At 37.9% G+C, this 26,535-nt stretch overlaps 1 protein-coding gene across 6 annotated transcripts; it reads right to left on the minus strand.

Moving 5' to 3' along the window:
• Positions 1-306: 306 nt before the first annotated feature.
• On the minus strand, positions 307-23,594 carry LOC146465764 (protein DD3-3-like). 6 transcript variants are annotated; one of them, XM_085128189.1, is made up of 10 exons: positions 23,468-23,594; positions 9,705-9,866; positions 8,624-8,713; positions 7,525-7,870; positions 6,269-6,487; positions 5,543-5,969; positions 3,776-3,832; positions 3,177-3,460; positions 2,582-2,626; positions 307-1,310 (listed from the first exon to the last, which is right to left on the minus strand). In XM_085128189.1, the coding sequence occupies exons 2-10, from the start codon at positions 9,855-9,857 to the stop codon at positions 979-981; spliced, it is 1,953 nt and encodes a 650-aa protein (XP_084984315.1). In that variant the 5' UTR covers positions 9,858-9,866; positions 23,468-23,594; the 3' UTR covers positions 307-978. The 6 variants fall into 6 exon arrangements, with proteins under 6 accessions (XP_084984315.1, XP_084984317.1, XP_084984314.1 ...); XM_085128191.1 differs by lacking the exon at positions 23,468-23,594 and adding an exon at positions 20,594-20,718; XM_085128188.1 differs by lacking the exon at positions 23,468-23,594 and adding an exon at positions 16,880-17,009.
• Positions 23,595-26,535: the final 2,941 nt, after the last annotated feature.

Genomic DNA, 26,535 nt, shown 5'->3' on the forward strand with positions numbered 1-26,535 from the left:
ATCTTTTCGGTTGGTCTGTTAGATATATTTGAAATTAAAGGCCCGTTTAAATTCCTAAACGACAGTTTTCTCTACCCTCGTCTATACTTTAGCTGGTGAAATACCCAACCATTTATATACCACCACCCTAGGCCTGTAAAAAGTACCCCTGTCAGGCGGAGCCTCCCTGTATAGTTCATTATAGGGAGTACTCCCTCCCCCCTCCCCCCACGGTCAAACAGTTGACAGTTTTCAAACCAGTTTTGACTAGGCAAGAAATACAAAATCGCCATATCAGACTAGTAAAGACTTCATACAACAGCAAAGTCACCTTACAATGCCGTTTATTTTGTTTTCCACCTGTGAAAGTTTACACCTTGTAAATGGGAGACCCTTTGTTATAAATGTTGCCAAGAGGACCAGACAGATTCACGAAGCTATATTAGGAGATTTTATTAGTAGTTCTCGGGCTTTGAACTCAAACAATATTAAAATATTGTTTGAGTTCAAGGCCCTAGAACTACTAATTAAGGATTCATACTACCTTACGGGTACGTTGCTGTACTTTACACAAAGCGGCACAAATATCGATATTTGACAATGCACCTTTGTTAGAACCTGAAATTGCTCAAAATCACCGGAAGAAAAATATCATGAAGGGATTTCTTCAATAAAGAACGATCCATGATCAGGTTTTGGCGATTTCTCTCAAGAGCTTTTCATAGATTACATATTAAAGAATCCTTTACCATCGTAGCCATCCGTATCCAAAGATAGTTAATCCTCCTTTCTGTGTACTAGTAAGGTAATTGACAACTGGGTAATTATTTTAACAACTCCTTCAAATAAATCAGTTCAAATACTGAAGTTCTTGGCTATTCAAAATGACGCTAAAAGTTGATGACACTACCCCTTTAAGACCCTTTAACTGTCCGGTCCCTGGTCTTCACTAAAACTATATCACCAAGCACTGCTAAAAAAGATAACAGCTGAGTACAGTTACGCGGACACCGACGCTGCCTGGGTGACGGTAATCTGCCCAATGTGACGTCGGTTGGAGAAGTTGTTATTGCGCGTGCCCATGTAGCAGTACTCCCCAGGCTTCTTGATGCGGAAACACGGCGGGTTGCAGGAGGCTGGAGCGTTGTCCAGTTGAGCCTGTAAGTTAGAGCTGTCACCGACGTAACATCCCTTGTTGAGGTGAAGATTCAGCTTATAGGCGTTGAATTCATCCACGTGATTTACCACTTCAAGAGGCAAGCTGGAACAACCTTTGGGTTTGAGAGAATGGCATCCTTCCTTTACCCAGCACACGTTGGTGCGATCCGTACCTGAAACGAAACGAGGCGTCATAGATTCTCGCTCTTGCGCACACGAAGTAAAGAGGAGTTCTACTGATTTTTATAGTATACGAAACTATTCCCTTCGAATGCCTTACCCTCTTAACGAAACAACAGTTCGAACGTCGCTCTCACTGCCTTAGACGTTTTCGTTCCGTTGCACGAGATATGCATCGCAGTGACAATGGCCTGGGTAAAACTAGCGACGTGTTTCTTACAGTGAAGACATACTTCGTTCCTCGTTCGTAAGTGAAGGAAACTTGTTGCCTTTTAAGAAATGGCTATTGTACCCTCGCTCACCGCCGATTTGGTGACTCCATTTTAAGACCCACGATCGTTGGAGAAAGGAGAATATAGAAGCAGAAAACGGTTAGGTTTCACAAAGATCGATTTTAATTAGGAGTTTTTTTAAATACAAAAACTATTTTGGTAGTTAAAAAGGGGAGATATTCGAAGAGAACAGTGTATACGATATAGTATACGATGGAATGATTAAACTCCTCTGAGCCCTGTGTTGCGTCTAGGAACACTGCCATCATATCTTGCACCATGTGCCACCCGCTTTGTTTCACAATACTACATCTTTCTAAGTTATTGTTTATATGGAGTTAACAAAAACGTAAATTGATTTTTTCCACTGCGTATTGAGGGTAGAAAAGCGATCGCCTTACCCAAGATGTTAATATGATATTAATTAACAATTTTCTCTGAAATCGAGGTAAATATTCCCACAGCTACCATTCTCCGAGGTTTCTTACACTGGACAAAATACCCAGTTCTAGCTAAATCATAAAAGCCCTCTTTATTGCTACTGATTATAACGAACCGCAAAACAGAAAAGGGTCTACAATGCGCTCTGCTCGGGTTTGTTTTGTTGATCATTTTGATTTGAGGCTTACGAGCCTGATGTTTGACAGACTTGAAATTTAACTCACTCAGAAGTAAAGAAAGAAGACTATTCTTTCTCCATTTCCAAGTTAGCCGGTCAATCTTCAAGTCTGTTAAAGCGAGAGCTTTAAACCAAAAAAGAGACAAAGCATTGAACAACAACGCTCAACATCGTGTTCATAACTGTGATAATTCTCCATTCATGTTAGCCTGTTTAACACGTCCTAAAACTAATCGCATTCATAAAGGCTGATTGTTTAACCGACCAGACCATTACAAGAACCAGGCGGACACAAACAGAGAAACGTATGCCTGTGGTCGCCCTGAAAACGTTTTATTGCCAGCTGGAACAGATTGAGTGTAATGTCACTTACCTGCTGTTCCCTGTCCAGCGTAGTGTGAAGGATTGGCGTTTGAACCTAAAAGCAGTTGAAGTTATTAGACAATAAAAAATAAAAGTAAATGGAAAGAAAAGGAAATAAGTATAAACGATAAATAATGAATAACTGGGATTCCGGTTGTTGAGTATAGAGATCACTTCTATTTCACGCCATCAGCATGCCAACTTTTCAGTTCCATCCCCGAGGTTCCCGCGACGCACACAGACACACTTAGTTGTATTTGCTATGACAGATCGATCAATCAATCAATCAATCAATCAATCAATCAATCAATCAATCAATCAATCAATCAATCAATCAATCAACCAACCAACAACCAATCAATCAACAGGTTTCTAGGCCTCTTTAGACCTCCTAAAGAAACCCAAAATTGAAGACTCTTCGGAAGGTCTGCTACCTTGAATCATTGAACCCTATTGCACTGTGCAGTAAGGATACTAAATTTTATGATTCAATAAAAGATTAATTTTGCTTAACCCGAGACCCGAGCCAGAATCTACGAAACCTAAAGCTTTTTCCATGAAGGTAACAATACTGAATTTAAAAAAAAATAGGTTATCAAGCTTACCGGACCAAACGAAACAAATGACGTCATCTGTTGTAACTGAAATACGTTCAGGGGTGAAGCGATATTCCATGGCGGGATAAGCCTGTACAATGTTTCCTCTCTTTCCCATTCCCCCGATGTAGTAAATGTTGGAGTGCTGGTATTTTTCAGGAAGTTGACTTCGTGGTCTAAGGAGAAACACGTGAGTCCTGTCCTGGAATGTTCGGCCAAGCTGGGCAGTGTTCAAGGCGAGCTGAAGATCGGTTTTATTGTCGACAGCTTTTGTTGTCGGATTATTTTTAACCCTGCAAAGATGGCGTTGTTGCAGTTGTTATACAAAAAGAGAACGGTTCTTTTAGGTTAGGGGGTAAGAAAACAACTCCCAGTTTAAATAACTTCTGTGAACTGACAAATCCTTAAAGTGTGATCGGGGTTGTTGAGACGTACTTTCTACTGACTCCTGTTGTATGAATTATTTTGCTGGATGAAATCCTCAAGTATTTGACAGCTGTTGTGGGTAGGTATCATACTCTATTTTTAACTCTTGAATACGTTGAAGTGAATGAATCAATTTAGTGAGTTTCTGCTATTTCTATTTTATTAAATTTAAAATGACTTACTTGTCGTTATCTCGGGCAGAAAAGTTACGTGGCACGTCATCGGTAGTAATGTTGTATCTGTGTAAAGATGTGAATACGGATGGTTTACTGACGAGGCGCAGATTCAGGAAGTCCTCCTTAGTAAGGCCCCGTTTATATGGAGAAAAGTTGTCCCGGGAAAGAGGGTCACCCTCCCAGCCGAGTCAACTTCAGCGAGCGTTTATATGAAGAAAACAGTTGACTCCCTTTGTCCGAGCCAACAGCGCTCGCGCATGCTCTGATTGTCTCGCCTTGACGGAGTTGACCCGGCTAGGCGAGCCAAAGTGTTTATGTGGAGACTAAGTTGGCCCGGCTAGGAGGGTGACCCTACCATCGAAAAAGGTTTACCCGCCTAGCCGGGTCACCCTTTCAGCCGAGCCAACTTTTTGTAAACGGTTCGCCAAGTTTTGTAAGGAAATTAAAATGTAGGAAAAGCTGGATCTCCCAGGATCGGGTAGGCGAGTGACCCTTCTGCCCGGGAAAATTTTCTCCATACAAGCGGGGCCTAAGTTAACATATATCTTAGGCATAGTTTCTCGTCAATACCCAGTGCCTGTTGTTCTCCCAACCGTCATACGCTATTTTTAAGAAACAACGTTTAGGAGACAACTTAACTAAAAATACATGGAATATTAAATATGGAAATAGCTGCTTTCTTATTCAGACAGACAGAACGAGGTTGCTCAAGTAGTTATCAACTGGATGGGTGGCAAGTTTCGAATCCCTTAAATCCAAACACTGAAGTCAAGCCAATCCAAGTTCATCTCACACAGTTCAGAACTATTTGAAATTCAAGGAATGGGAGGTGCTGTCAATATATAAACATACGAAAGATTTGTTAATATGTCCACAGCCGCGAAAGAACTGAACAAACGCTTTCGATCGAGTTGGCCACTGTCATGCTCAAGTGGATAGAGAGGCGAACACATTAATGAAGTAGTTTAGTTGTGGGGGATTCTACATTAGATCCCGCGCGCTGATTGGCTCGCAGCTATTGTTTATAAGCTTAGGGTTAGGGTTAGGGTTAGGAACAGACAATAAAAATGACGTCAGATGTAACGCACGCATTCTCAATGGAAAATAAAGCGAATTCCGCTTGTACTTTTTCTTTGTAATTGTAAAAAACAAATCGATTACAGTTTCCTATGGTGTATACTCTTATAGAACATAAAGTTGTCAAAACTTGGCAGTGAACGGCTCGTGGTTCCACTTGCGTTATCAACATTTTATGACGTCATTTTGTGCTCTATAAGTAAAAAATATAATGCACCATAGAAAACAATCGCCGATTTGTTAAATATTAGGCATATTACAATGAAAAGAACAGTAGAAAGAATATATCTATAATTAGAGTGATCACAAGGAAGTGACTACTAAATTATTATCGGCTGGCTGATATTTAGAAGAAGGAATTGTGACAATGCTTTTAAAAACTATAACCCTTTTGGGACAGTTTCTTAGATCTACAGTGCCTTAAACTTAACATAGCCAGATCCTACATTGATCTTATATAAATTGCGATTAGAGACGTATTATGTGATGTCAATTTTTGCCGCTAGGAATCTGATATTGGAGGATATAACGGTAACGTCTCCTTTGCCAGAGTTTTTAGCATTCTATGAGTGTGGCTATGCTTTATGAGAAAGAGGTAGTTAGCCGCGAGATGTCGGTCCCTATTCAGCGTACATACCATAATAGCTGGGACCACTGAGGTATTTAGTAACCCAAGGAAGTATGATGTTAGCTCACCTGATTCGTAAAACGCATCGTTGAGTGGTGTTGGTAGGAAAACAAGGAACTCTCCATTTGTACGAAGAAAACTTGCCCTCCATGTTCATTCCGTTGTGATTTACGACAGTGGAAGGAGCGTAGATCACATCAGGTGGATCTTGCAAAACAACATACTGCTCCTTCTCTTTGGATCCTTGTGAAATCAAATGCGGCTCGTACGGCAAACCCTTAGCCACCTTATAACCAGTGTGGGCGTCTTGACAACTCTCCAGGACCCCATTGCTCTTCTCAATAAAATTTGTAATGAATCGTGTCCAGGTCCCCCCAGCCGTCTTGCATGCTTTAGCTGTTATGTATTTGGCAATACATTTGGTGGCTGACTGGCTGTCGTCATCTAGCGGGCAGTCTGGGTTATCAGTCAGTTTTGTTGGCATGGTGCACAAGTCTTGAAAAGACATTTACAAGAAAATATAAGCTGGTAAAAGAAGGCCTAGACTCATCTCTTAGGAATAGGTGGGAAACTATAAAAAAAATTTGTAAGGATGCAAGAAGCGGAACAGTAGGAAAAATTTCGCACCATAGCATACAACACCGTAAAATTCGTTCTGATAATTAACACTCTGAAATATGACCCATATAGATTGTTGAATGTTTTTTTAGTAGAATCCCGGCAACCCTTCCAACCTTTTTTCTGGAGTGTAAATTAATGCAAATAAGAAGTTATAAAAAGCTTGGAAAACTCACATTTGAAGCCATAATCCGGGCTGTCAACGTATTTTTTCATTAATTCCAGGGTCTGATTATCGCTGACCATGATGGCAATGTCCTTCCACGGGGTGGGGCCCCAGTATGGGTAGTAATCACGCTCCTCGGGGATTTCGTAGCCGAACCTTGCTCCTCCTGCGTTTTGCCGCGTGTAGATTGGTTTATCCCCTGACAACTGTTGGTCAGCAGTGAATAAACCTGTGGCAATAAACAAGATGCGTTATAACAGTCAAAGCACTGTGAAATCTTGCTTGTTAAAGACAAAAGATTATTACTCAACATTATGTTGACAAGAAAACACCTCATTTGAGTTCACTTTCAACGCACTAATTTACACATGCGACTACGAATTAAACTAGTTTTGGCTGGGGTCATGTGTAGACCGTACAGACCGCAGTGAGTGCTCATTTTTTTTTACCTTGACTTGTTGTCAGTTGATTTTTGTAGTGATTGAAGAAGAGTTTGAGGTTAGCTTTCTAACGAGAAAATATGGAGTAACAGCAAGGAATTTGAATATATGAAGCATATATTTGAACTGCGAGTGAAAGGTTAAACAAAAGAAAGACCCTCGTAGTTATTTACGCAACTTAAGTAGTTGCGAAAAGACAGCCTGAGAAAATTCAGGCTTGAACGGGATTCGAACCCATGACCTCTGCGATGCCTGTGCAGTGCTCTACCAACTGAGCTATCAAGCCAACTGGGAGCTGGTCATATTGCGAGTTCGAAATATGCCCGTAAGGGATAACAATCTCGATCGAGACTTCCCAACAGGAGGGATGGTTAAAGCTGCACTGTAGCTTTTTCAATAGACTGTAACATTCAGACACCGGCTGGATACAAATAGAAATGGGATGCCTTGAGATCTTAAACCAATGTCAAGCTCCGCATACCAGTACATTCAATATCTGAACAAAGTTGGAGTGCACCGATATGTACTATACTCAGAACCCGAATGCTAGAGTCTCCATGTAAACAGGTGAATCATGCCCTTAATTAATTGCATTGTGGCTCTGAGTGTATTTCAATAAAGGTTGTAGGTCAGTCGATATGCTGTATTTATAATGTCTGCTATAAAGTTCGATCAGTCGCAACGTGATCGTCGGAACCGAAACTCCATCTTCTAATCCTACCCCCAAAAAGCGCGGGTAAACGCTCAGCAAGCGTCATGTTTTATCTCATGCCTAAGTACATTACTGAAACAATCATCCTATTTAAGATTTGCAAAACCCTCTTACCTTTGTTGCGCTCTCGGCGATAATACGTCTGATAGTAAAAGTAAGGCTCTTGAAGTCCATAAGATTTGACGACGTAGTCAATCTGTCGCCCGCCATCCGCGAAATTTTGAATAGTGTTACTTTGACCGTTACGGATGGTATGATAATCGAACAGTCTGTCCACATCAGCATCAAGAGCCAGTTGGCCTCCTGGAAACTTTCCTTCGGGAAACTCCTGACACATGTATTGTAAGGTAACATGTGTTTCCACTCTGTCATCCGTCTTTGGGCCGGTCCCGTGTTGATTTGTCCACATGATTTCCACCTCCGTCTTAGCATCCTTGCCACAAGTACTCATGTAAAACTCCTGGCATATTTATAAATGAAAGCAATAATGAGTAAAAACTATGTTTCGCTGAAGTGAGTGGAGCCCACGCCCTCCTCAAACTTGTCACTGCTCTAATTACTAAGGGCGCTTTCCATTTTCCTAAAAACAAATATCAATCAATCACGAGCAAGCTCTCAGGTGCAGCGAACGAGAACATCATGTTACGAATGTTGTTTCCCGTATTCCGACATTATCTTATGACTACTAAAAGGCAAATTTGTGTCAGCTAACAAAGTTTGATATGTTCAATTCGGATTCTTTAACTGAAAATTAAAAATTTTAGTGAAGGAAATCTTATTCCCTGAATTTGCGAGCTATTCTTGCGTTCCCAAAAACGCAAGCTGGCCTTTTTTCGCATTTGTACGACGTATTTGCCCCTCCGAAAACAAAGGGATTACCTAGTTAGCTTTTCAGCGTTACGAAAATTTGAGCGGGGACGACCTTTCGCCAAAGAAAAACATTGTAGTTGCTACATTAGGAAACAAGTGTATTCTTATTTCATTCTAGTCTTAAAGAGGGTATGATTTTGGATTAAATGTCTTAGATAGGGTCTGAAAATTCTGAATTCTGTCTTGAATGGGATAGGGAAATCAGAGAATTGTGTCTTAAACAGGGTCGGGGTTTGAACGCCCGGGCCGCACCTCCCTACCCAAGCATCTGTTGAGTACCCCCCCCCCCCCCCCGGGGGACTGACTCAACTGAAAACCTTTCTATGTTTCGTTGTTTCGTTACCATTGGTAGCTGTCTGCCTTCTGCGAGGTTGCCATCGTGAGATGCAGTTTCTAATTTGTCCGGAGCGTTGTACCCAGCTTTGCCGTTATTCTAGGAAAACAAAAACGTTCAAACAAAAAAGAAAAAAGATAATGTTGACAAGTATATTTACATAATCAAATCATCAAGTGAGACGCACCATTGCGGGAAAGTAAAATGTACGCCGTTTGCATAGTCTGTAACTCATTCCACCATGAAGAGGAATAACAGACATTACATCTTTCGTGTAACAAAGACATGCATGCCCCGTCCTATTTCTTATAGAGGTAATTCAGCATGTTAAAATTATTTTGTCATTATTTAAGCGTAGTGAATCTGGCAAAAGTGACATCTCGCTATAAAGGCTATATGCTTACAATACGAGCGCTTTATTGCCGGTTTTGTAAACGTTTTTAGCTGTTCCGTCGATGTCCGTCTTGGAGTGAGTGGGTCGGATCATCTTTTGCTCTTAACAAGTACTGCCCTCAAAGCTACCATTTCGTTGCATTTTAGGCGAATTTGGCAATTTTTCTTCGTAAAACGACTAAAAATCACCAATTTTGATATTGCCTGAATCGGTTTCTTTTTTTTTTGGAAGAGAATATGAAAGAGTTGATTGTGACAATGGGTAATTAATCACATTTGGGCGGAGTCCCATGAAAAACAGTCCATTTTCAAATAGTCTTTCACATCCACGATTTTACTCCAAAGAAAAGCATACAGCTTTGAAAAGCTTGTGTAACACAACATGAGAAATGGTGTTTTACGTCCCAAAAGTTAAATGTAATACTCGTCATGGAATTGTGCAACCTAGGCCCCAGAACTTTTCTCTTGTAAAATTTAAGCTATAAAGTACAATCGTCGTCAAATTCTGATGGGAAGGTTACAACATTTCATTCCCTTTGATTACGTCTTATATTGATCGTCTAGCAATAATCTAGCATCATGATATGTGTCCTCATGTGCATAACAGCTCAGAGTGGCGACGTGAAGAAAGATTAGCTTGTTATAGATGGAGTTCAGTAATTATGGCTCTTACGGTATGGCTGACTTAATGGCCTACCTGTGAATCAAACAGTCTGTTTGCGTTTCCCACGTTTTCTCCATTACCGTTCAGTCGATTGTTGGATCCTGGCGGAAAATGGAGGTACATGTCTGACGTACAAGGCACGATAACAACAGCCAGCAGCCAGCCCCAAACAAATATGAACCTCATGGCCTGTTACTGAAATGAAAAAGTGCCGAGATATCTTAGACATTTATTATTAGTTATCATTAATAGTGCAAGTTTTGAAAAGTGAACGAATTGCATGAAGGTACGAAAAAGGTTACAAGTCGCGTCTTAATGGCCGAAAGAGATTCCCGCGCTCCTGGTCCGTTAGTGCTGGATGCACACGCATCAGAAAACTGGAGGAAGTTTCTAGTGCAAATTGAAATTTACCTTGTGGCGAAATCGAAAGACGAGAGACTAGATAATTAAGTAAAGGTAAACATGTTACTTAATTAATTGTGCGGGGCCACTGAGAAGCTATCGAGGAGTATTATCATTTTGTTTTCAACGAGGGAGAGAGCAATAAGTTCTTTGCAGATGTCTGTGCGAAGTTCAAGGAACTATGTAAAGGGGCTAGGAATGTTGTCTTTTAGCAACTGGTTTTCAAACAGCGAAACCAGAAAGAGGGAGAACGAGCTGATAATTCTCTGAGTGAACTAAAGAGACTGTCCTTGACATGTAAATTTGGAGACCTAAAAGACTCATTAATCAGGGATCGTATTGTTGGTGGAGTGTGATCAAATGAATTACGAGAAAAATTGCTTGAAAAGCCATATTTTACTCTGCAGAGTGCTCATGATTATTGCAGAGCTCTTGAGGCAGCTAAGTTTCACGTACGCACAAATGCCCACGAACGCTCATCAGGAAGGTGAGAAAGTCAAACGGACAGGACAGGACAACTTCGCCGTGGAGTAAATACTGCGGTTGCAAGCTCCCATTTTGTCAGCCAAACAATGCCCTGCATTTGGATAAAGGTACATGAAATGTAAGAAAGAAGGACACTTTGTACAGGTGTACAGCGAGAATGCAAAGCAGTTTCAAAAGATAATGCAGGAGAATTCTTTTGATGAAGATTGTCAGAGCCTGAGAGTGAGGGTGGATTTGTACACATATTTTGGATCCGTTGGCTGGGAACTGTCTTTTGACAACAGAAAGAGAACAAAAGCATGATAACTCCCAAGATTACAGGAAGAGACGTTCGAATCAAGGACTGGACACAGGTGCAGAAGCCACAGTCATCCCCTACAACCTGTACCGAAGCAAATTACTAAAAAACCTCTTCAAAAGATTCACCAACCTCTTAAAGGTTAGCTTACAAGGAAACCCATAGTTTACATTCAAAGGGCTCCGTATCTCCTCCGACTCAGTACAAGAACCGAAAACTGGATGTATTGTACCTGGTCGTGGAAGGCGACTTCACACCCCTGTTGGCTCGTGATGCCTACCTGAATCTGGAAGTGTTAATGAATCTACAGTAACTGATAGATACACCTGAGCCACATACTGTGAATCTAGAAACATCAAGACAAGATGAGGACCAGAGTATTCTCAAGGCTGACGCTGTGCTGCGTGAATATCAAGATTGTTTCAGTGACAACAGCTTCCAACCAAAGTGCATTTGGAGATTGATCCTTCGGTGCCTCCAGTAGCCCACCCGCCCAGGAAGATACCCATTGCTCTGCTAGAACCAGCACGAGAAAAGTTTAAGGAGATGGGAGAAGAAGGTATTATTGTGAAAGAGAAGGAGTATACACCTTGGTGTCATCTCTGCTAGTCGTTGACTAAAGAAAAGCCAAAGATAGAGGAATAAACATTCCACTATCTAAGGACAATGTTCGAATTTGTACTGACAAAAAAAAACCTGAATAAGGTTCTCAAACGGCTCCATTATCCTGTTAGAAGTTAAGCTGTTCCTTCTCTCCAAAATACCCGAGCGAATATGTGAATAGTAATTTGTCACATACAGGGCTGGAAATTAGCCCAAACTCCAATAATTAACCGCTAAAACCTTGAGCTTCCCAGCAAACTATCCCATTTTCCTTGTAAACTAGGACTTACCTCGCTTGAAGATTTGGATTTCTGAAAGATTTGTTTTAGCTTTTATGAGAGTTGCAACTTTCGAAAGGCTTTTATAGTGTTCACGTGTATTACCATGAAATGCCAAAGAAATAACAAGACTGTTAGCCATTCGCTAAATTTAATTAAATGTTCTTTGCGTTGTCAAGTATATTAAAAGAGAGTTGTTACAAGGCTAACGTCATCGCGTGGCAAAAGCACTATACTGATCAATCGTCTATAATTGGAAACCGAACGTTGAAAGGAAACGTATGGGTACTATTCATTTTTATGAGGCTTATTTGATTAAAGTTTTATTTTCATCCAACATCCGTTCTAAAAAAAAATCATTTTGAAACAAATTTGTAAGCGGTGACAGAATTGTAAATCTCAAGTCTTTTTCAGTTATATAAGGTAGACTGGAAAACGCTTTTCTGGAGAAATGTCTATAACATAACAATTTTTTCTTGCCTTGTATTCAGTAATTTTTCAGCCTCAGTTTGCCTGTAAACGGATTCAATGGAATTGCATTACGCATTCTGACAGCGCATAATTTAATTTTAATTTAGAGTAGTCTCTTCTTCTTTTTCCGGCGCAGTAGAGCGAGCAAAACAAGGCGAGCGCTTTAGAAAATCGCCTTGGTTAACACATGAATAACAAATTAACTTTGTTTAACGAGAGTTACTAATGACAAACCTGTGGCCGGCCCTCCGGCATAATATGGATCAAATTGGAAATTGGAAATGTTGGTTTTTGAGGAGAGGGGACAACTGGAGTACCCGAAGAAAAACCTCGTGGAGCAAGGACGAGAAGCAACAAACTCAACTGACCGACGGGAAACAAACTAGGGAAACTGATTTGTAGGAGGCGAGTGCTCTCACCATTGCGCCAACCTTTCTTCCCTCTAGGAGGAGACGCGAAGCCGATGATCCGCGAGATAAATAAGAGACTGCTTAAAGTGTAAAAGTCGACCGACATTATCCAAATGCAGTTTTGACTGGGAAAAGACGGAGATGCGACATTTCCATGTCAAAGCTAACGTTGCTCTTTATTTTAGTTTAACCTGCTAAGATTTAAGTATTTTCGTCTAAGATCTCTAGAATAAGCATTTTCTATCAAATTGATCATAAGTGGTCGCACAATTTTCAGTTCTATAAGATAGATCAGCAAACGCTTTTCTGGAGAAATATGTATAAAATAACAGTTTCTTTCTTGCACCTTGTACATAGTTTGGAGTCAGTTTTTATTCCCTATAACCCTATAAATTGATTCCATTGAATTGCATTGTGTATTGTTACTGCGCATAATTTTGAGCGTCATTATCGCTTTAGCGCTCGGGCTTGTTGGAAACATGGCTGCTTGATTAAAGATGTACGTCAGGAGAGTGAAGAAAATGATCACAAGTGATAAAATATCTTGATGTGCAAATACATCCTCCCAATTATTACCGTTAGAAGTGTATGAGAAGCAGTGAAGAAAATTTAGCTTCTGATACTACCGCTTAAAGGACAGTAATAGCGTGAGAGAAGCCTTCCGAATTCCATCAAATTAAAGACTTCTACAACGCGGACACTTGTTTCAATTAGAGAGATTTTTGTCCATCCTTTTGGTGTCTGTATCAAAGAATTTGAAATGTGCTGTAGATTTAGTAACCAAATTGGCCTCAATAAATCGGTGCAGAAAGTTACATTTATTACATATACATGAAAGGCATTATTGGTAAACCACTATCATGGCTCAAAGTTAAAATGTTATTTTATGTTCACAATGACAAGACCATGCCGTGTAAGCCTTATACTTAAACAAAATGTTTTCGTTCTTTTCCCGGATTTAACGTATTTTGTGTCATTTATCTCCTTTAATCCTTTTAAAAGTTAAGATGTTCCTTCTCGCTAAAATACATTAGAGAACTAATATTAATATATAAATCTGCACATAGGGCTAGAAATCGATCGAATATTTAAGCACGAAAACCTTGAGCTTGTTCTCAGCAAACTATCTCATTTTCGTTGCTAAACTGGGAGTTACCTCGTTCAAAGATTTGGATTTCTCAAGGATTCTTTGTAGCTTCCGTGAGAGTTGCGCCTTCTGTAGAGCTTGGGTTGAGGTGATCGAAGTGTTAAGTGACTACCGGTAGCCGTTGTTTTGGTTTAGCTATTCAATCTCATCAATTAGCAAACGAAAAGCTTTTATTAATAGTGTCCACTTGTCTTATGATGTAATGCCAAAGAAATAACAAGACTGTTAGCCATTCGTTAGATTTAATTAAAGGTTCTCTGCGTCGTTACATGGTTAAATATATTAACAGAGAAAATCATTACAAGGATAGTATAGTATTTTACTGTTTTAGAAGTATACCGTTTAAAGATTAAACTTAAAGAAACGTCATCGCGCGGGAAAAGCACTGTACTGATTAATCGTCTATATGAAAACCTAACGTTGAAAGGAAACGTTTGGGTAATATTTGTTCTAATGAGCCTTTTTTAATGAAAGTTTTATTTTCGTCGAACATACGGTCTAGAAAAAGCATTTGCAAATAAATTTGTAAGTGGTGACAGAATTGCAAATCTCAGTCTTTTTCAGTTCTTACACATTGTTTGCAGTAATTTTTCGGCCTCTGTATGCCTGCAAACGGATTCTATGGAACTGTATTGCGCATTCTGAATGCGCATAATTTAATTTTAATTTAGAGTGGTCTCTTCTTCTTCGAACATCTCTAGATAAAGCATTTTGAAACAAATTGATTATGAGTGGTCGCAAGATTTTCAGTTCTATAAGATAGACCAGCGAGCGCTTTTCTGGAGAAATGTCTATAAAATAAGAGTTTCTTTCTTGCACCTTGTATACAGTTTAAAGACAGTTTTCATTCTCAGTAACCCTATAAATTGATTCCATTGAATTGAATTGAGCGTTTTTACAGCGCATAATTTTGAGCGTCTTTATCGCTTTAGCGCTCGGGCTTGTTGGAAAAATGGCTGCTTGATCAAAGATGTACGTCAGTAGAGTGAAGAAAATGATCACAAGTGATAAAATATTAAATTAATGACTTCTACAACGTGGACACTTGTTTCAAATTAGAGACATTTTCGTCCATCCCTTTGGTGTCTGCTTCAGGAAATCTTTAAAGGTGCTTTAGATTTAATAACCAAATCGGCTGCAATAAATCATTGCAGTAACTTACATATATTACATCTACATGAAAGGAATTATTGTAATACCACTATCATTGCTGAAAGTTAACCAGTTATTTTATGTTTACAAGACCAATGCCGTGTAAGCGTTACACTTAAACGAAATGTTTTTGTTTTTTCCCGGATTTATCATATTTTGTGTCATTTATCTCCTTTAATCCTTTTAAAAGTTAAGCTGTTCCTTCTCGATAAAATACATGTGATTGAGAGAACTGATATCAATATATATATATATATATTGCACTGACATAGGGCTAGAAATATAATATTTAGGCAGGGAAACCTTAAGCTTGTTCACAGGAAACTATCTCATTTTCGTTGGTAAAATAGGACTTACCTAGTTCAAAGATTTGGATTTCTCAAGGATCTTTTTTATCTTCCGTGAGAGTTGCGTCTTCTGTAGAGCTTGGCTTGAAGTGATCGAAGTGTTAAGTGACTACCGGTAGCCGTTGTTTTAATTTGGTGTAGCTATTCAATCTCATCAATTAGCAAACGAAAGGCTTTTATTATTAGTGTCAACGGGTTTTATTATGAAATGCCAAAGAAATAACAAGACTGTTAGCCATTCGTTAGATTTAATTAAATGTTCTATGCGTCGTTACATGGTCATATATATTATCAGAGAAAATCATTACAAGGATAGTACAGTATTTTACTGTTTTAGAAGTATACCGATTAAAGATTGAACTTAAAGAAACGTCATCGCGCGGGAAAAGCACTGTACTGATTAATCGTCTATACTATTTGTTCTAATGAGCCTTTTTTAATGAAAGTTTGATTTTCGTCAAACATACGGTCTAGAAAAAGCATTTGCAAATAAATTTGTAAGTGGTGACAGAATTGCAAATCTCAGTCTTTTTCAGTTCTTACACATTGTTTGCAGTAATTTTTCGGCCTCTGTATGCCTGCAAACGGATTCTATGGAACTGTATTGCGCATTCTGAATGCGCATAATTTAATTTTAATTTAGAGTGGTCTCTTCTTCCTCGAACATCTCTAGGAAAAGCACTTTGAAACAAATTGATTATGAGTTGTCGTAACATTTTCAGTTTTATAAGATAGACCAGCGAGCGCTTTTCTGGAGCGCTTTTCTGTCTATAAAATAATAATTATTTTCTTGCACCTTGTATACAGTTTGAAGACAGTTTCCATTCTCAGTAACCCTATAAATTGATTCCATTGAATTGAATTGAGCGTTTTTACAGCGCATAATTTTGGGCGTCTTTTTCGCTTTAGCGCTCGGGCTTGTTGGAAACTGACTGATGGGTGCTTGATCAAAGATGTACGTCAGTAGAGTGCAGAAAATGATCACAAGTGATAATATATCTTGATGTGCAAATACATCTTCCCAATTATTACCGTTAGAAGTGTATGAGAAACAGTGAGGAGAATATCGCTTCTGATACTACCGTTCAAAGGATAGTAATAGCGTAAGAGAAGCCTTCCGAATTGCACCAAATTAATGACTTCTACAACGTGGACACTTGTTTCAAATTAGAGACATTTTGGTCTATCCTTTTGGTGTCTGTATCAGAGAATTTGAAATGTGCTGTAGATTTAATAACTAAATCGGCCTCAATAAATCGGTGCAGAAAGTTAGATATATTACATTTACACGAAAAGCATTATTGTAATACCACTTTAATGGCTGAAAATTAAATTATGTTATGTTCACAAGATCACTGCCGTGTAAGATTTACACTAAAGTTTAATGTTTTCGTTATTTTACCCGGATTTATCGTATTTTGTGTCATTTATCTCCATTAATCCTTTCAGAAGTTAAGTTGTTTCTTCTCGCTAAAATTCGTGAGAGAATATATGTGAATAGAAATTTGTCACATAGGGCTAGAAATCTAAACTCAAACTCTAATATTTAAGCACTGAAACCTTGGGCTTGTTCTCAGCAAACTATTTTATTTTCGTTGGTAAACTGGGACTTACCTCCTCTAAAGATTTGGATTTCTTAAGGATTCTTCAGTTTTATCTTCCGTGAGAGTTGCGCCTTCTGTACATGTAGAGCTTGGCTTGAAGTGATCAAGGTGTTTAGTGACTACCGGTTGCCGTTGTTTTGGTTTAGCTATTCAATCTCATCAATTAGCAAACGAAAGGCTTTTATTAATAGTGTCCACTTGTCTTATCATCTAATGCCAAAGAAATAACAAGACTCTTAGCCATTCGTTAGATTTAGTTAAATGTTCTTTGCGTTATTACATTATCAAATATGTTAAAAGAGAAAGTTATTACAAGGCTAACGTAATCGCGCGGCTAAAGCACTGTACTGATCAATCGCCTGTATGGAATCTGAACGTTGGAAGGAAACATTTGGGTAATATTCGTTCTAATGAGTCTCATTTAATTAAAGTTTTATTTTCGTCTAACATCCGGACTAGAAAAAGTATTTTGAAAGAAATTTGTAAGTGGTAAAAAAATTGCATATCCGGAGTGTTTTTCAGTTATATAAGGTATACTAGAAAACGCTTTTCTGGAGAAAAGTCTATAATATAACAATTTTTTTTGTTTTACCTTGTATTCTGTAATTTTACAACGTCAGTATGCCTGTAAACGGATTAAATGACTGCACACAATTTAATTTTAATTTAGAGTAGTCTTTTCTTTTTATTTTTGGCAGTAGAGCGACCAAAACAAGGCCAGCGCTCGGGAAATCGCCTTAGTAAACACATAAATAATCAATCAATTTTGTTTAACGAGAGTTACTATTGACAAACCTGTGGCCGGCCCTCCGGCATAATATGGATCAAATTGGAAATTGGAAATGTTGGTTTTTGAGGAGAGGGGACAACTGGAGTACCCAGAGAAAAACCTCTTGGAGCAAGGACGAGAACCAACAAACTCAACTGACCCACAGGAAACAAACAAGGGAAACTGATTGGTAGGAGGCGAGTGCTCTCACCATTGCGCCAACCTTTTACCACTCTAATAGGAGACGCAAGCGGATGATCCTTGAGATAAATAAAAATGCAGTTTTGACTGGGAAAAGACGAAAATGTGACATCCCCATGTCTAAGCTTACATTGCTCTTTGTTTTATTTTAACTTGCGACAATTTAAGTATTTTCGTCTAACATCTTTAGAATAAGCATTTGCTGACAAATTGATCATGAGTGGTCGCACAATTTTCTGTTCTATAAGAGAGACCGGCGAACGCTTTTCTGGAGAAATGTCTACAAAATAACAGTTTCTTTCTTGCACCTTGTGTACATAGTTTGGAGTCAGTTTTTATTCTCTATAACCCTATAAATGGATTGCATTGAATTGCATTGAGTATTGTTACTGCACATAATTTTGAGCGTTATTATCGCTGGGGCGCTCCGCCTTGTTGGAAACATGGCTGCTTGTTCTAAGATGTACGTCAGGAGAGTGAAGAAAATGATCACAAGTGATAAAATATCTTGATGTGCAAATCCATCCTCCCAAATATTACCGTTAGAATGAGTGTATGAGAAACAGTGAGGAGAATAGAGCTTCTGATTCTACTGCTCAAAGGATTAATAGCGTAAGAGAAGCCTTCCCAATTGCATCAAATTAATGACTTCTACAACGTGGACACTTGTTTCAAATTAGAGACATTTTCGTCCATCCCTTTGGTGTCTGCATCAGAAAATCTTTAAATGTGCTTTAGATTTAATAACCAAATCGACCGCAATAAATCATTGCAGTAACTTACATATATTACATCTACATGAAAGGAATTATAATTGTAATACCACTATCATTGCTGAAAGTTAACCAGTTGTTTTATGTTTACAAGACCAATGCCGTGTAAGCCTTACACTTAAACGAAATGTTTTTGTTTTTTCCCGGATTTATCGTATTTTGTGTCGTTTATCTCCTTTAATCCTTTTAAAAGTTAAGCTGTTCCTTCTCGATAAAATACATGTGATTGAGAGAACTGATATCAATATATATATATTGCACTGACATAGGGCTAGAAATATAATATTTAGGCAGGGAAACCTTAAGCTTGTTCACAGGAAACTATAACATTTTCGTTGGTAAAATAGGACTTACCTACTTCAAAAATGTGGGTTTCTCAAGGATCTTTTTTATCTTCTGTGAGAGTTGCGTCTTCTGTAGAGCTTGGCTTGAAGTGATCGAAGTGTCAAGTGACTAGCGGAAGCCGTTTTTTAAATTTGGTGTAGCTATTCAATCTCATCAATTAGCAAACGAAAGGCTTTTATTAATAGTGTCAACGGGTTTTATTATGAAATGCCAAAGAAATAACAAGACTGTTAGCCATTCGTTAGATTTAATTAAATGTTCTATGCGTCGTTACATGGTCATATATATTAACAGAGAAAATCATCACAAGGATAGTACAATATTTTACTGTTTTAGAAGTATACCGATTAAAGATTGAACTTAAAGAAACGTCATCGCGCGGGAAAAGCACTGTACTGATTAATCGTCTATATGAAAACCTAACGTTGAAAGGAAACGTTTGGGTACTATTCGTTCCAATGAGCCTTTTTTAATGAAAGTTTTATTTTTGTCGAACATACAGTCTAGAAAAAGCATTTGGAAACAAATTTGTAAGTGGTGACAGAATTGCAAATCTCAGTCTTTTTCAGTTCTTACACGTTGTTTGCAGTAATTTTTCGGCCTCTGTATGCCTGCAAACGGATTCTATGGAACTGTATTGCGCATTCTGAATGCGCATAATTTAATTTTAATTTAGAGTGGTCTCTTCTTCTTCGAACATCTCTAGAAAAAGCATTTTGAAACAAATTGATTATGAGTTGTCGTAAAATTTTCAGTTCTATAAGATAGACCAGCGAGCGCTTTTCTGGAGAAATGTCTATAAAATAAGAGTTTCTTTCTTGCACCTTGTATACAGTTTGGAGACAGTTTTCATCCTCAGTAACCCTATAAATTGATTCCATTGAATTGAATTGAGCGTTTTTACAGCGCATAATTTTGAGCGTCTTTATCGCTTTAGCGCTCGGGCTTGTTGGAAAAATGGCTGCTTGATCAAAGATGTTCGTCAGTAGAGTGAAGAAAATGATCACAAGTGATAAAATATCTTGATGTGCAAATACATCCTCCCAATTATTACCGTTAGAAGTGTATGAGAAACAGTGAGGAGAATATAGCCTCTGATACTACCGCTCAAAGGACAGTAATAGCGTGAGAGAAGCCTTCCGAATTGCATCAAATTAATGACTTCTACAACGTGGACACTTGTTTCAAATTAGAGACCTTTTTGTCTATCCTTTTTGGTGTCTGTAATATAGAATTTCAAATGTGCTGTAGATTTAGTAACCAAATTGGCCTCAATAAATCAGTGCAGAAAGTTAGATATATTACATTTACACGAAAGGCATTATTGTAATACCACTTTAATGGCTGAAAATTAGATTATGTTATGTTCACAAGATCACTGCCGTGTAAGATTTACCCCTAAAGTTTAATGTTTTCGTTATTTTACCCGGATTTATCGTATTTTGTGTCATTTATCTCCATTAATCCTATCAGAAGTTAAGTTGTTCCTTCCCGCTAAAATTCGTGAGAGAATATATGAATAGAAATTTGTCATATAGGGCTAGCAATCTAAACTCAAACTCTAATATTTAACCACTGAAACCTTGAGCTTGTTCTCAGCAAACTATTTTATTTTCGTTGGTAAACTTGGACTTACCTCCTCTAAAGATTTGACTTTCTCAAGGATTCTTCAGTTTTATCTTCCGTGAGAGTTGCGTCTACTGTAGAGCTTGGCTTCAAGTGATCGAGGTGTTTAGTGAGGACCCGTAGCCGTTGTTTTGGTGTAGCTATTCAATCTCATCAATTAGCAAACGAAAGGCTTTTATTAATAGTGTTTATTAATACTGTATGCCTGCAAACAGATTCTATAAAACTGTATTGCGTGTTCTGAATGCACATACGTAATTTAATTTTATTTAGGGTAATCTCTTTTTTAAACATCTTTAGAAAAAGCATTTTGAAATATATTGATTATGAGTGGTCGCAAAATTTTTAGTTCTATAAGAGAGACCAGCGAACGCTTTTCAGGAGAAATGTCTATAAAATAAGATTTTTTTCTTCCACCTTGTATACAGTTTGAAGTCAGTTTTCATTCATAGTAACCCTATAAATTGATTCCATTAAATTGAATTGAGCGTTTTTACAACGGATATTTTTGAGCGTCATTATCGCTTTAGCGCTCGGGCTTGTTGGAAACATGGCTGCTTGATCAAAGATGTACGTCAGTAAAGTGAAGAAAATGATCACAAGTGATAAAATATCTTGATGTGCAAATACATCCTCCCAATTATTACCGTTAGAAGTGTATGAGAAACAGTGAGGAGAATGTAGCTTCTGATACTACCGCTCATTGGATCAATAGCGTAAGAGAAGCCTTCCGAATTGCATTAGATTATTAATGACTTCTACAACGTGGACACTTGTTTCAAATTAGAGAGATTTTGATCAATCTTTTTTGTGTCTGTATCAGGGAATTTGAAATGTGCTGTAGATTTAGTAAGGAAATCGGCCTTAATAAATCAGTGCAAAAAGTGATATATATTACATTTACATGAAAGGCGTTATTGTAATACCACTATCATGGCTGAAAGTTAAACAGTTATTTTATGTTCACAAGACCACTGCCGTGTACGTCTTACACTTAAACAAAATGTTTTCGTTATTTTCCCGGATGAATTACTTTTAGCTTCCGTGAGAGTTGCGCCTTCGGTAGAGCTTGGCTTGAAGTGATCGAGGTGTTTAGTGACTACCGGTAGCCGTTGTTTTGGTGTAGCTATTAAATTGCTCTGATCAATTAGCAAACGAAAGGCTTTTATATTTAATAGTGTCCACTTGTCTTATCATGAAATGCCAAATAAATAACAAGACTGTTAGCCATTCGTTAGATTTAATTAAATGTTCTATGCGTTGTTACATGGTCAAATATATTGAAAGAGAAAGTTATTACAAGGATAGTATAGTATTTGACTGTTTTAGAAGTATACCGATTAAAGATTAAAGATTAAAGAAACGTCAACGCGCGGGAAAAGCATTGTACTGATCAATCGTCTTTATGAAAATCTTACGTTGAAAGGACACGTTTGGGTGATATTCATTCTAATGAGGCTTTTTTAAATAAAGTTTTATTTTCGTCGAACATCCGGTCTAGAAAAAGCATTTTGAAACAAATTTGTAAGTGGTGACAGAATTGCAAATCTCTGTCTTTTTCAGTTCTTCCACCTGGTTTGCAGTAATTTTTTTAGCCTCAGTTTGCCTGTAAATAAATTGCATGGAACTGCATTGCGTATTCTGACTGCGCATAATTTAATTTTAATTTAGAGTAGTCTCTTCTTCTTTGAACATCTCTAGAAAAAGCATTTTGAAACAAATTGATGATGAGTGGTCGGAAAATTTTCAGTTCTATAAGATAGACCAGCGAACGCTTTTCTGGTGAAATGTCTATAAAATAAGAGTTTCTTTCTTGCACCTTGTATACAGTTTGGAGACAGTTTTCATTCTCAGTAACCCTATAAATTGATTCCATTGAATTGAATTTAGCATTGTTACTGCGCATAATTAATATTTTGAGCGTCATTATCGCTGGAGCGCTCGGGCTAGTTGGAAATGTGGCTGCTTGATCAAAGATGTACGTTAGGGCCCAGTTGTCCAAAGCCCGATTAAGTTAACCCTGGATTGACGTGAACTTTGATTCGAGTATATTTACTAATCCGTAAGGATTCGTCCTGAAGATTTTGGTTTTATCAGTTTTTCCTTAGACCTTTCTTTACTACTAGCTAAATATGAGCTTTTAAAATCATTATTAATGAGCGAGATGAAAACCTCGGTTAACCTTTAATCGTGGATTAGCGTTAATCGGCTTTCGAACAACTCGGCCCAGGAGAGTGAACAAGATGATCTCAAGTCATAAAATATCTTGATGTGCAAATACATCCTCCCAATTATTACCGTTAGAAGTGTATGAGAAACAGTGAGAAGAATATAGCTTCTGATACTACGACTTAAAGGATTAACAGCGTAAGATAAGCCTTCTAAATTTCATCAAATTAATGACCTCTACAACATGGATACCTGTTTCAAATTAGAGACATTTTGGTATGTCCTTTTGGTGTCTGTACCAGGGAAATTGAAATATGCTGTAGATTTAGTAACCAAACCAGGCTCAATAAATCGGTGCAGAAAGTTAAATATACTACATCTGCATGAAAGGCATTATTGTAATACCACTATTGTGGCTGAAAGTTAAACAGTTATTTTATGTTCACAAGAAAACTGCCGTGTACCAAGATTTACACTAAAGTAAAATGTTTTCGTTATTTTCCCGGATTTATCGTATTTTTGTGTCATTTATCTCCATTAGTCCTTTCAGAAGTTAAGCTGTTCCTTCTCGCTAAAATACATGAGAGAATATATGAATAGAAATTTGTCACATAGGAGAGCTAGAAATCTAGCCCAAACTCTAACATTTAATCACTGAAACCTTGAGCTTGTTCTCAGCAAACTATCTCATTTTCGTTGGTAAACTAGGACTTACCTCGTTTGAAGATTCGGATTTCTGAAAGATTTGTTTTAGCTTCTATGAGAGTTGCAACTTCTGTTGGGCTTGGCTTCAAGTGAGATGTTTAGCGACTACCGGTAGCCGTGATTTTGATTATAGCTAATTAATCTCATCAATTAGCAACCAAAAGGCTTTTGTTAATAGTGTCCACATTTCTTATCAAGTAAAACACCAAAGAAATAACAAGGCTGGTCAGGTCATTCGTTAGATTTAATTAAAATTTCTTTGCTTCAGTAAATGTTCAAATATATGTATAGAGAAAGTTATTACAAGGTTAACGTCAGCGCGCGGCAAAAGCTGACTGTACTGATCAATCACCTATAGTTGGAAACCGAACACAGGAAACGTTTGGGTGATATTAGTTCTAATGAGGTTTATTTAATTAAAGTTTTATTTTCGTCGAACATCCGGTCTAGAAAAACCATTTGGAAACAAACTTGTAAGTGGTGACAGAATTGTAAATCACAGTCTTTTTCAGTTATATAAGATAGACCAGCAAACGCTTTTCTGGAAAAATGTCTATAACATAACAATTTTTCTTTCTTGCAGCTTGTATGCAGTAATTGTTCAGCTTCAGTATGCCTGTAAACGGATTCCACGGAATTGCATTGCGCATTCTGACTGCACATAGTTTAATTTTAATTATGAGTAGTCTCTTCTTCTTTTTTCGGGGCAGTAGAGCGAGTAAAACAAGGCGATCGCCCGGGAAAATGGCCTCGGTAAAAACATGAATAAAATCAATCAATCAACTTCATTTAACGAGAGTTACTATTGACAAACCTGTGGTCCTCAGAATGCGGATCAAACTGGAATTGGAAATGTTGGTATCTGAGGAGAGGGGAGAACTGGAGTACCCTGAGGAAAACGTCTTGGAGCAAGGACCAGAACCAACAACAAACTCAAACCACACATGACGCCGAGTCCAGGAATCGGACCCGGGAAACATTGGTGGGAGTTGAGTGCTCTCACCACTTCGCCGTCCATGCTCCTGTCTAGGAGGAGACGTTAAGCCGATGATCCACGACATAAATAAGAGACTGCTCATAGTGTAACAGTCGACATTATCCAAATGCAGTTTTGACTGGGGAAAGAACTGCCATATCCCCATGTCAAAGTTTACACTGCTCTTTATTTTATTTTTACTCTGCGACAATTTAATTATTTTCGTCGAACATCTCTAAAAAGCATTTTGTAACAAATTGATCATGAGTGGTCGCACAATTTTCAGTTCTATAAGATAGACCAGCGAACGCTTTGCTAGAGAAATGTCTATAAAAAGAGAATTCTTTTCTTGCACCTTGTATACAGTTTGGAGATAGTTTTCATTCTCAGTAACTCTATAAATTGATTTCCTTGAATTGCATTGAGCATTGTTACTGCGCACGAGTTTGAGTGCCATTATCGCTGGGGCGCTCGGGCTACAAGTTGGAAACATGGCTACTTGATCCAAGATGCACGACACAAGAGTGAAGACGATGATCACAAGTGATAAAATATCTTGATGTGCAAATACATTCTCCCAATTATTACCTTTAGAAGTGTATGAATAACAGCGAGGAGAAAGTAGCTTCTGTTACTACGGCTTAAAGGATTAATAGCGTGAGAGAAGCCTTCTAAATTTCATCAAATTAATAACCTCTAGAACATAGATATTTGTTTGAAACTAGAGACATTTTGGTCCATCCTTTTGGTGTCTGTATCAGGGAATTTCAAATGTTCTGTAGATTAGGTAGTCAAACCAGGCTCAATAAATCATAGCAGAAAGTTATATATACTACATCTGCATGAAAGGCATTGTTGTAATACCACTATTGTGGCTGAAAGTTAAACAGTTATTTTATGTTCACAAGAAAACTGCCGTGTACCAAGATTTACACTAAAGTAAAACGTTTTCGTTATTTTCCCGGATTTATCGTATTTTGTGTCATTTATCTCCATTAGTCCTTTCAGAAGTTCAGCTGTTCCCTCTCGCTAAAATACATGAGAGAATATATGAATAGAAATTTGTCACATAGGAGAGCTAGAAATCTAGCCCAAACTCTAATATTTAATCACTGAAACCTTGAGCTTGTTTTCAGCAAACTATTTCATTTTTGTTGGTAAACTAGGACATACCTCGTTTGAAGATTCGGATTTCTGAAAGATTTGTTTTAGCTTCTATGAGAGTTGCAACTTCTGTTGGGCTTGGCTTCAAGTGAGATGTTTAGTGACTACCGGTAGCCGTGATTTTGATCAATAGCTAATTAATCTCATCAATTAGCAACCAAAAGGCTTTTGTCAATAGTGTCCACATTTCTTATCAAGTAAAACACCAAAGAAATAACAAGCCTGGTGGTCATTCGTTAGATTTAATTAAATTTTCTTTGCGTCAGTAAATGTTCAAATATATTTATAGAGAAAGTTATTACACGGTTAATGTAAACGCGCGGCAAAAGCCCTGTACTGATCAATAGTCTATATGGAAACCGAACGTTGAAAGGAAACGTTTGGGTGATGTTCATTCTAGTGAGGCTTATTTATTTAAAGTTTTATTTTCGTCGAACATCTCTAGAAAAAGTATTTTGAAACAAATTGATCATGAGTGGAAGCACAATTGGAAATTTCAATGATCTTTTCAGTTCTATAAGATAGACTCAGCAAACGCTTATCTGAAGAAATGTCTGTAAAATAATAATTATATTCTTGCAAGTTGTATACAGTTTGAAGACAGTTTTCATTCTCAGTAACACTATAAAATGATTCCATCGAATTGAATTGACCATTGTTACTGCGCATAATTTTGAGCGTTATTATCGCTGGGGCGCTCGGGCTAGTTGGAAACATGGCTACTTCATCAAAGATGCACGTCAGAAGAGTGAAGACAATGATCACAAGTGATAAAATATCTTGATGTGCAAATACATTCTCCCAATTATTACCGTTAGAAGTGTATGCGAAACAGTGAGGAGAATATATAGCTTCTGACACTACGGCACTAAGCCATCCAAATTTCATCAAATCAATAACCTCTACAACATGGACACCTGTTTTAAATTAGAGACATT

Source organism: Pavona decussata, unplaced genomic scaffold (genome assembly GCF_977016875.1).
Source record: "Pavona decussata unplaced genomic scaffold, jaPavDecu1.1 SCAFFOLD_155, whole genome shotgun sequence".
Taxonomy (NCBI): Eukaryota; Metazoa; Cnidaria; class Anthozoa; order Scleractinia; family Agariciidae; genus Pavona; species Pavona decussata.

Coding starts and splice junctions, on each gene's coding strand:
- LOC146465764 (XM_085128189.1), bottom strand. CDS start 9,857: ATGAGGTTCATATTTGTTTGGGGCTGGCTGCTGGCTGTTGTTATCGTG. Junction 3,461..3,775: donor TCTGCCCGAGATAACGACAA/GTAAGTCATTTT, acceptor CCATCTTTGCAG/GGTTAAAAATAATCCGACAA. Junction 2,627..3,176: donor CATTTGTTTCGTTTGGTCCG/GTAAGCTTGATA, acceptor AACTGCTTTTAG/GTTCAAACGCCAATCCTTCA.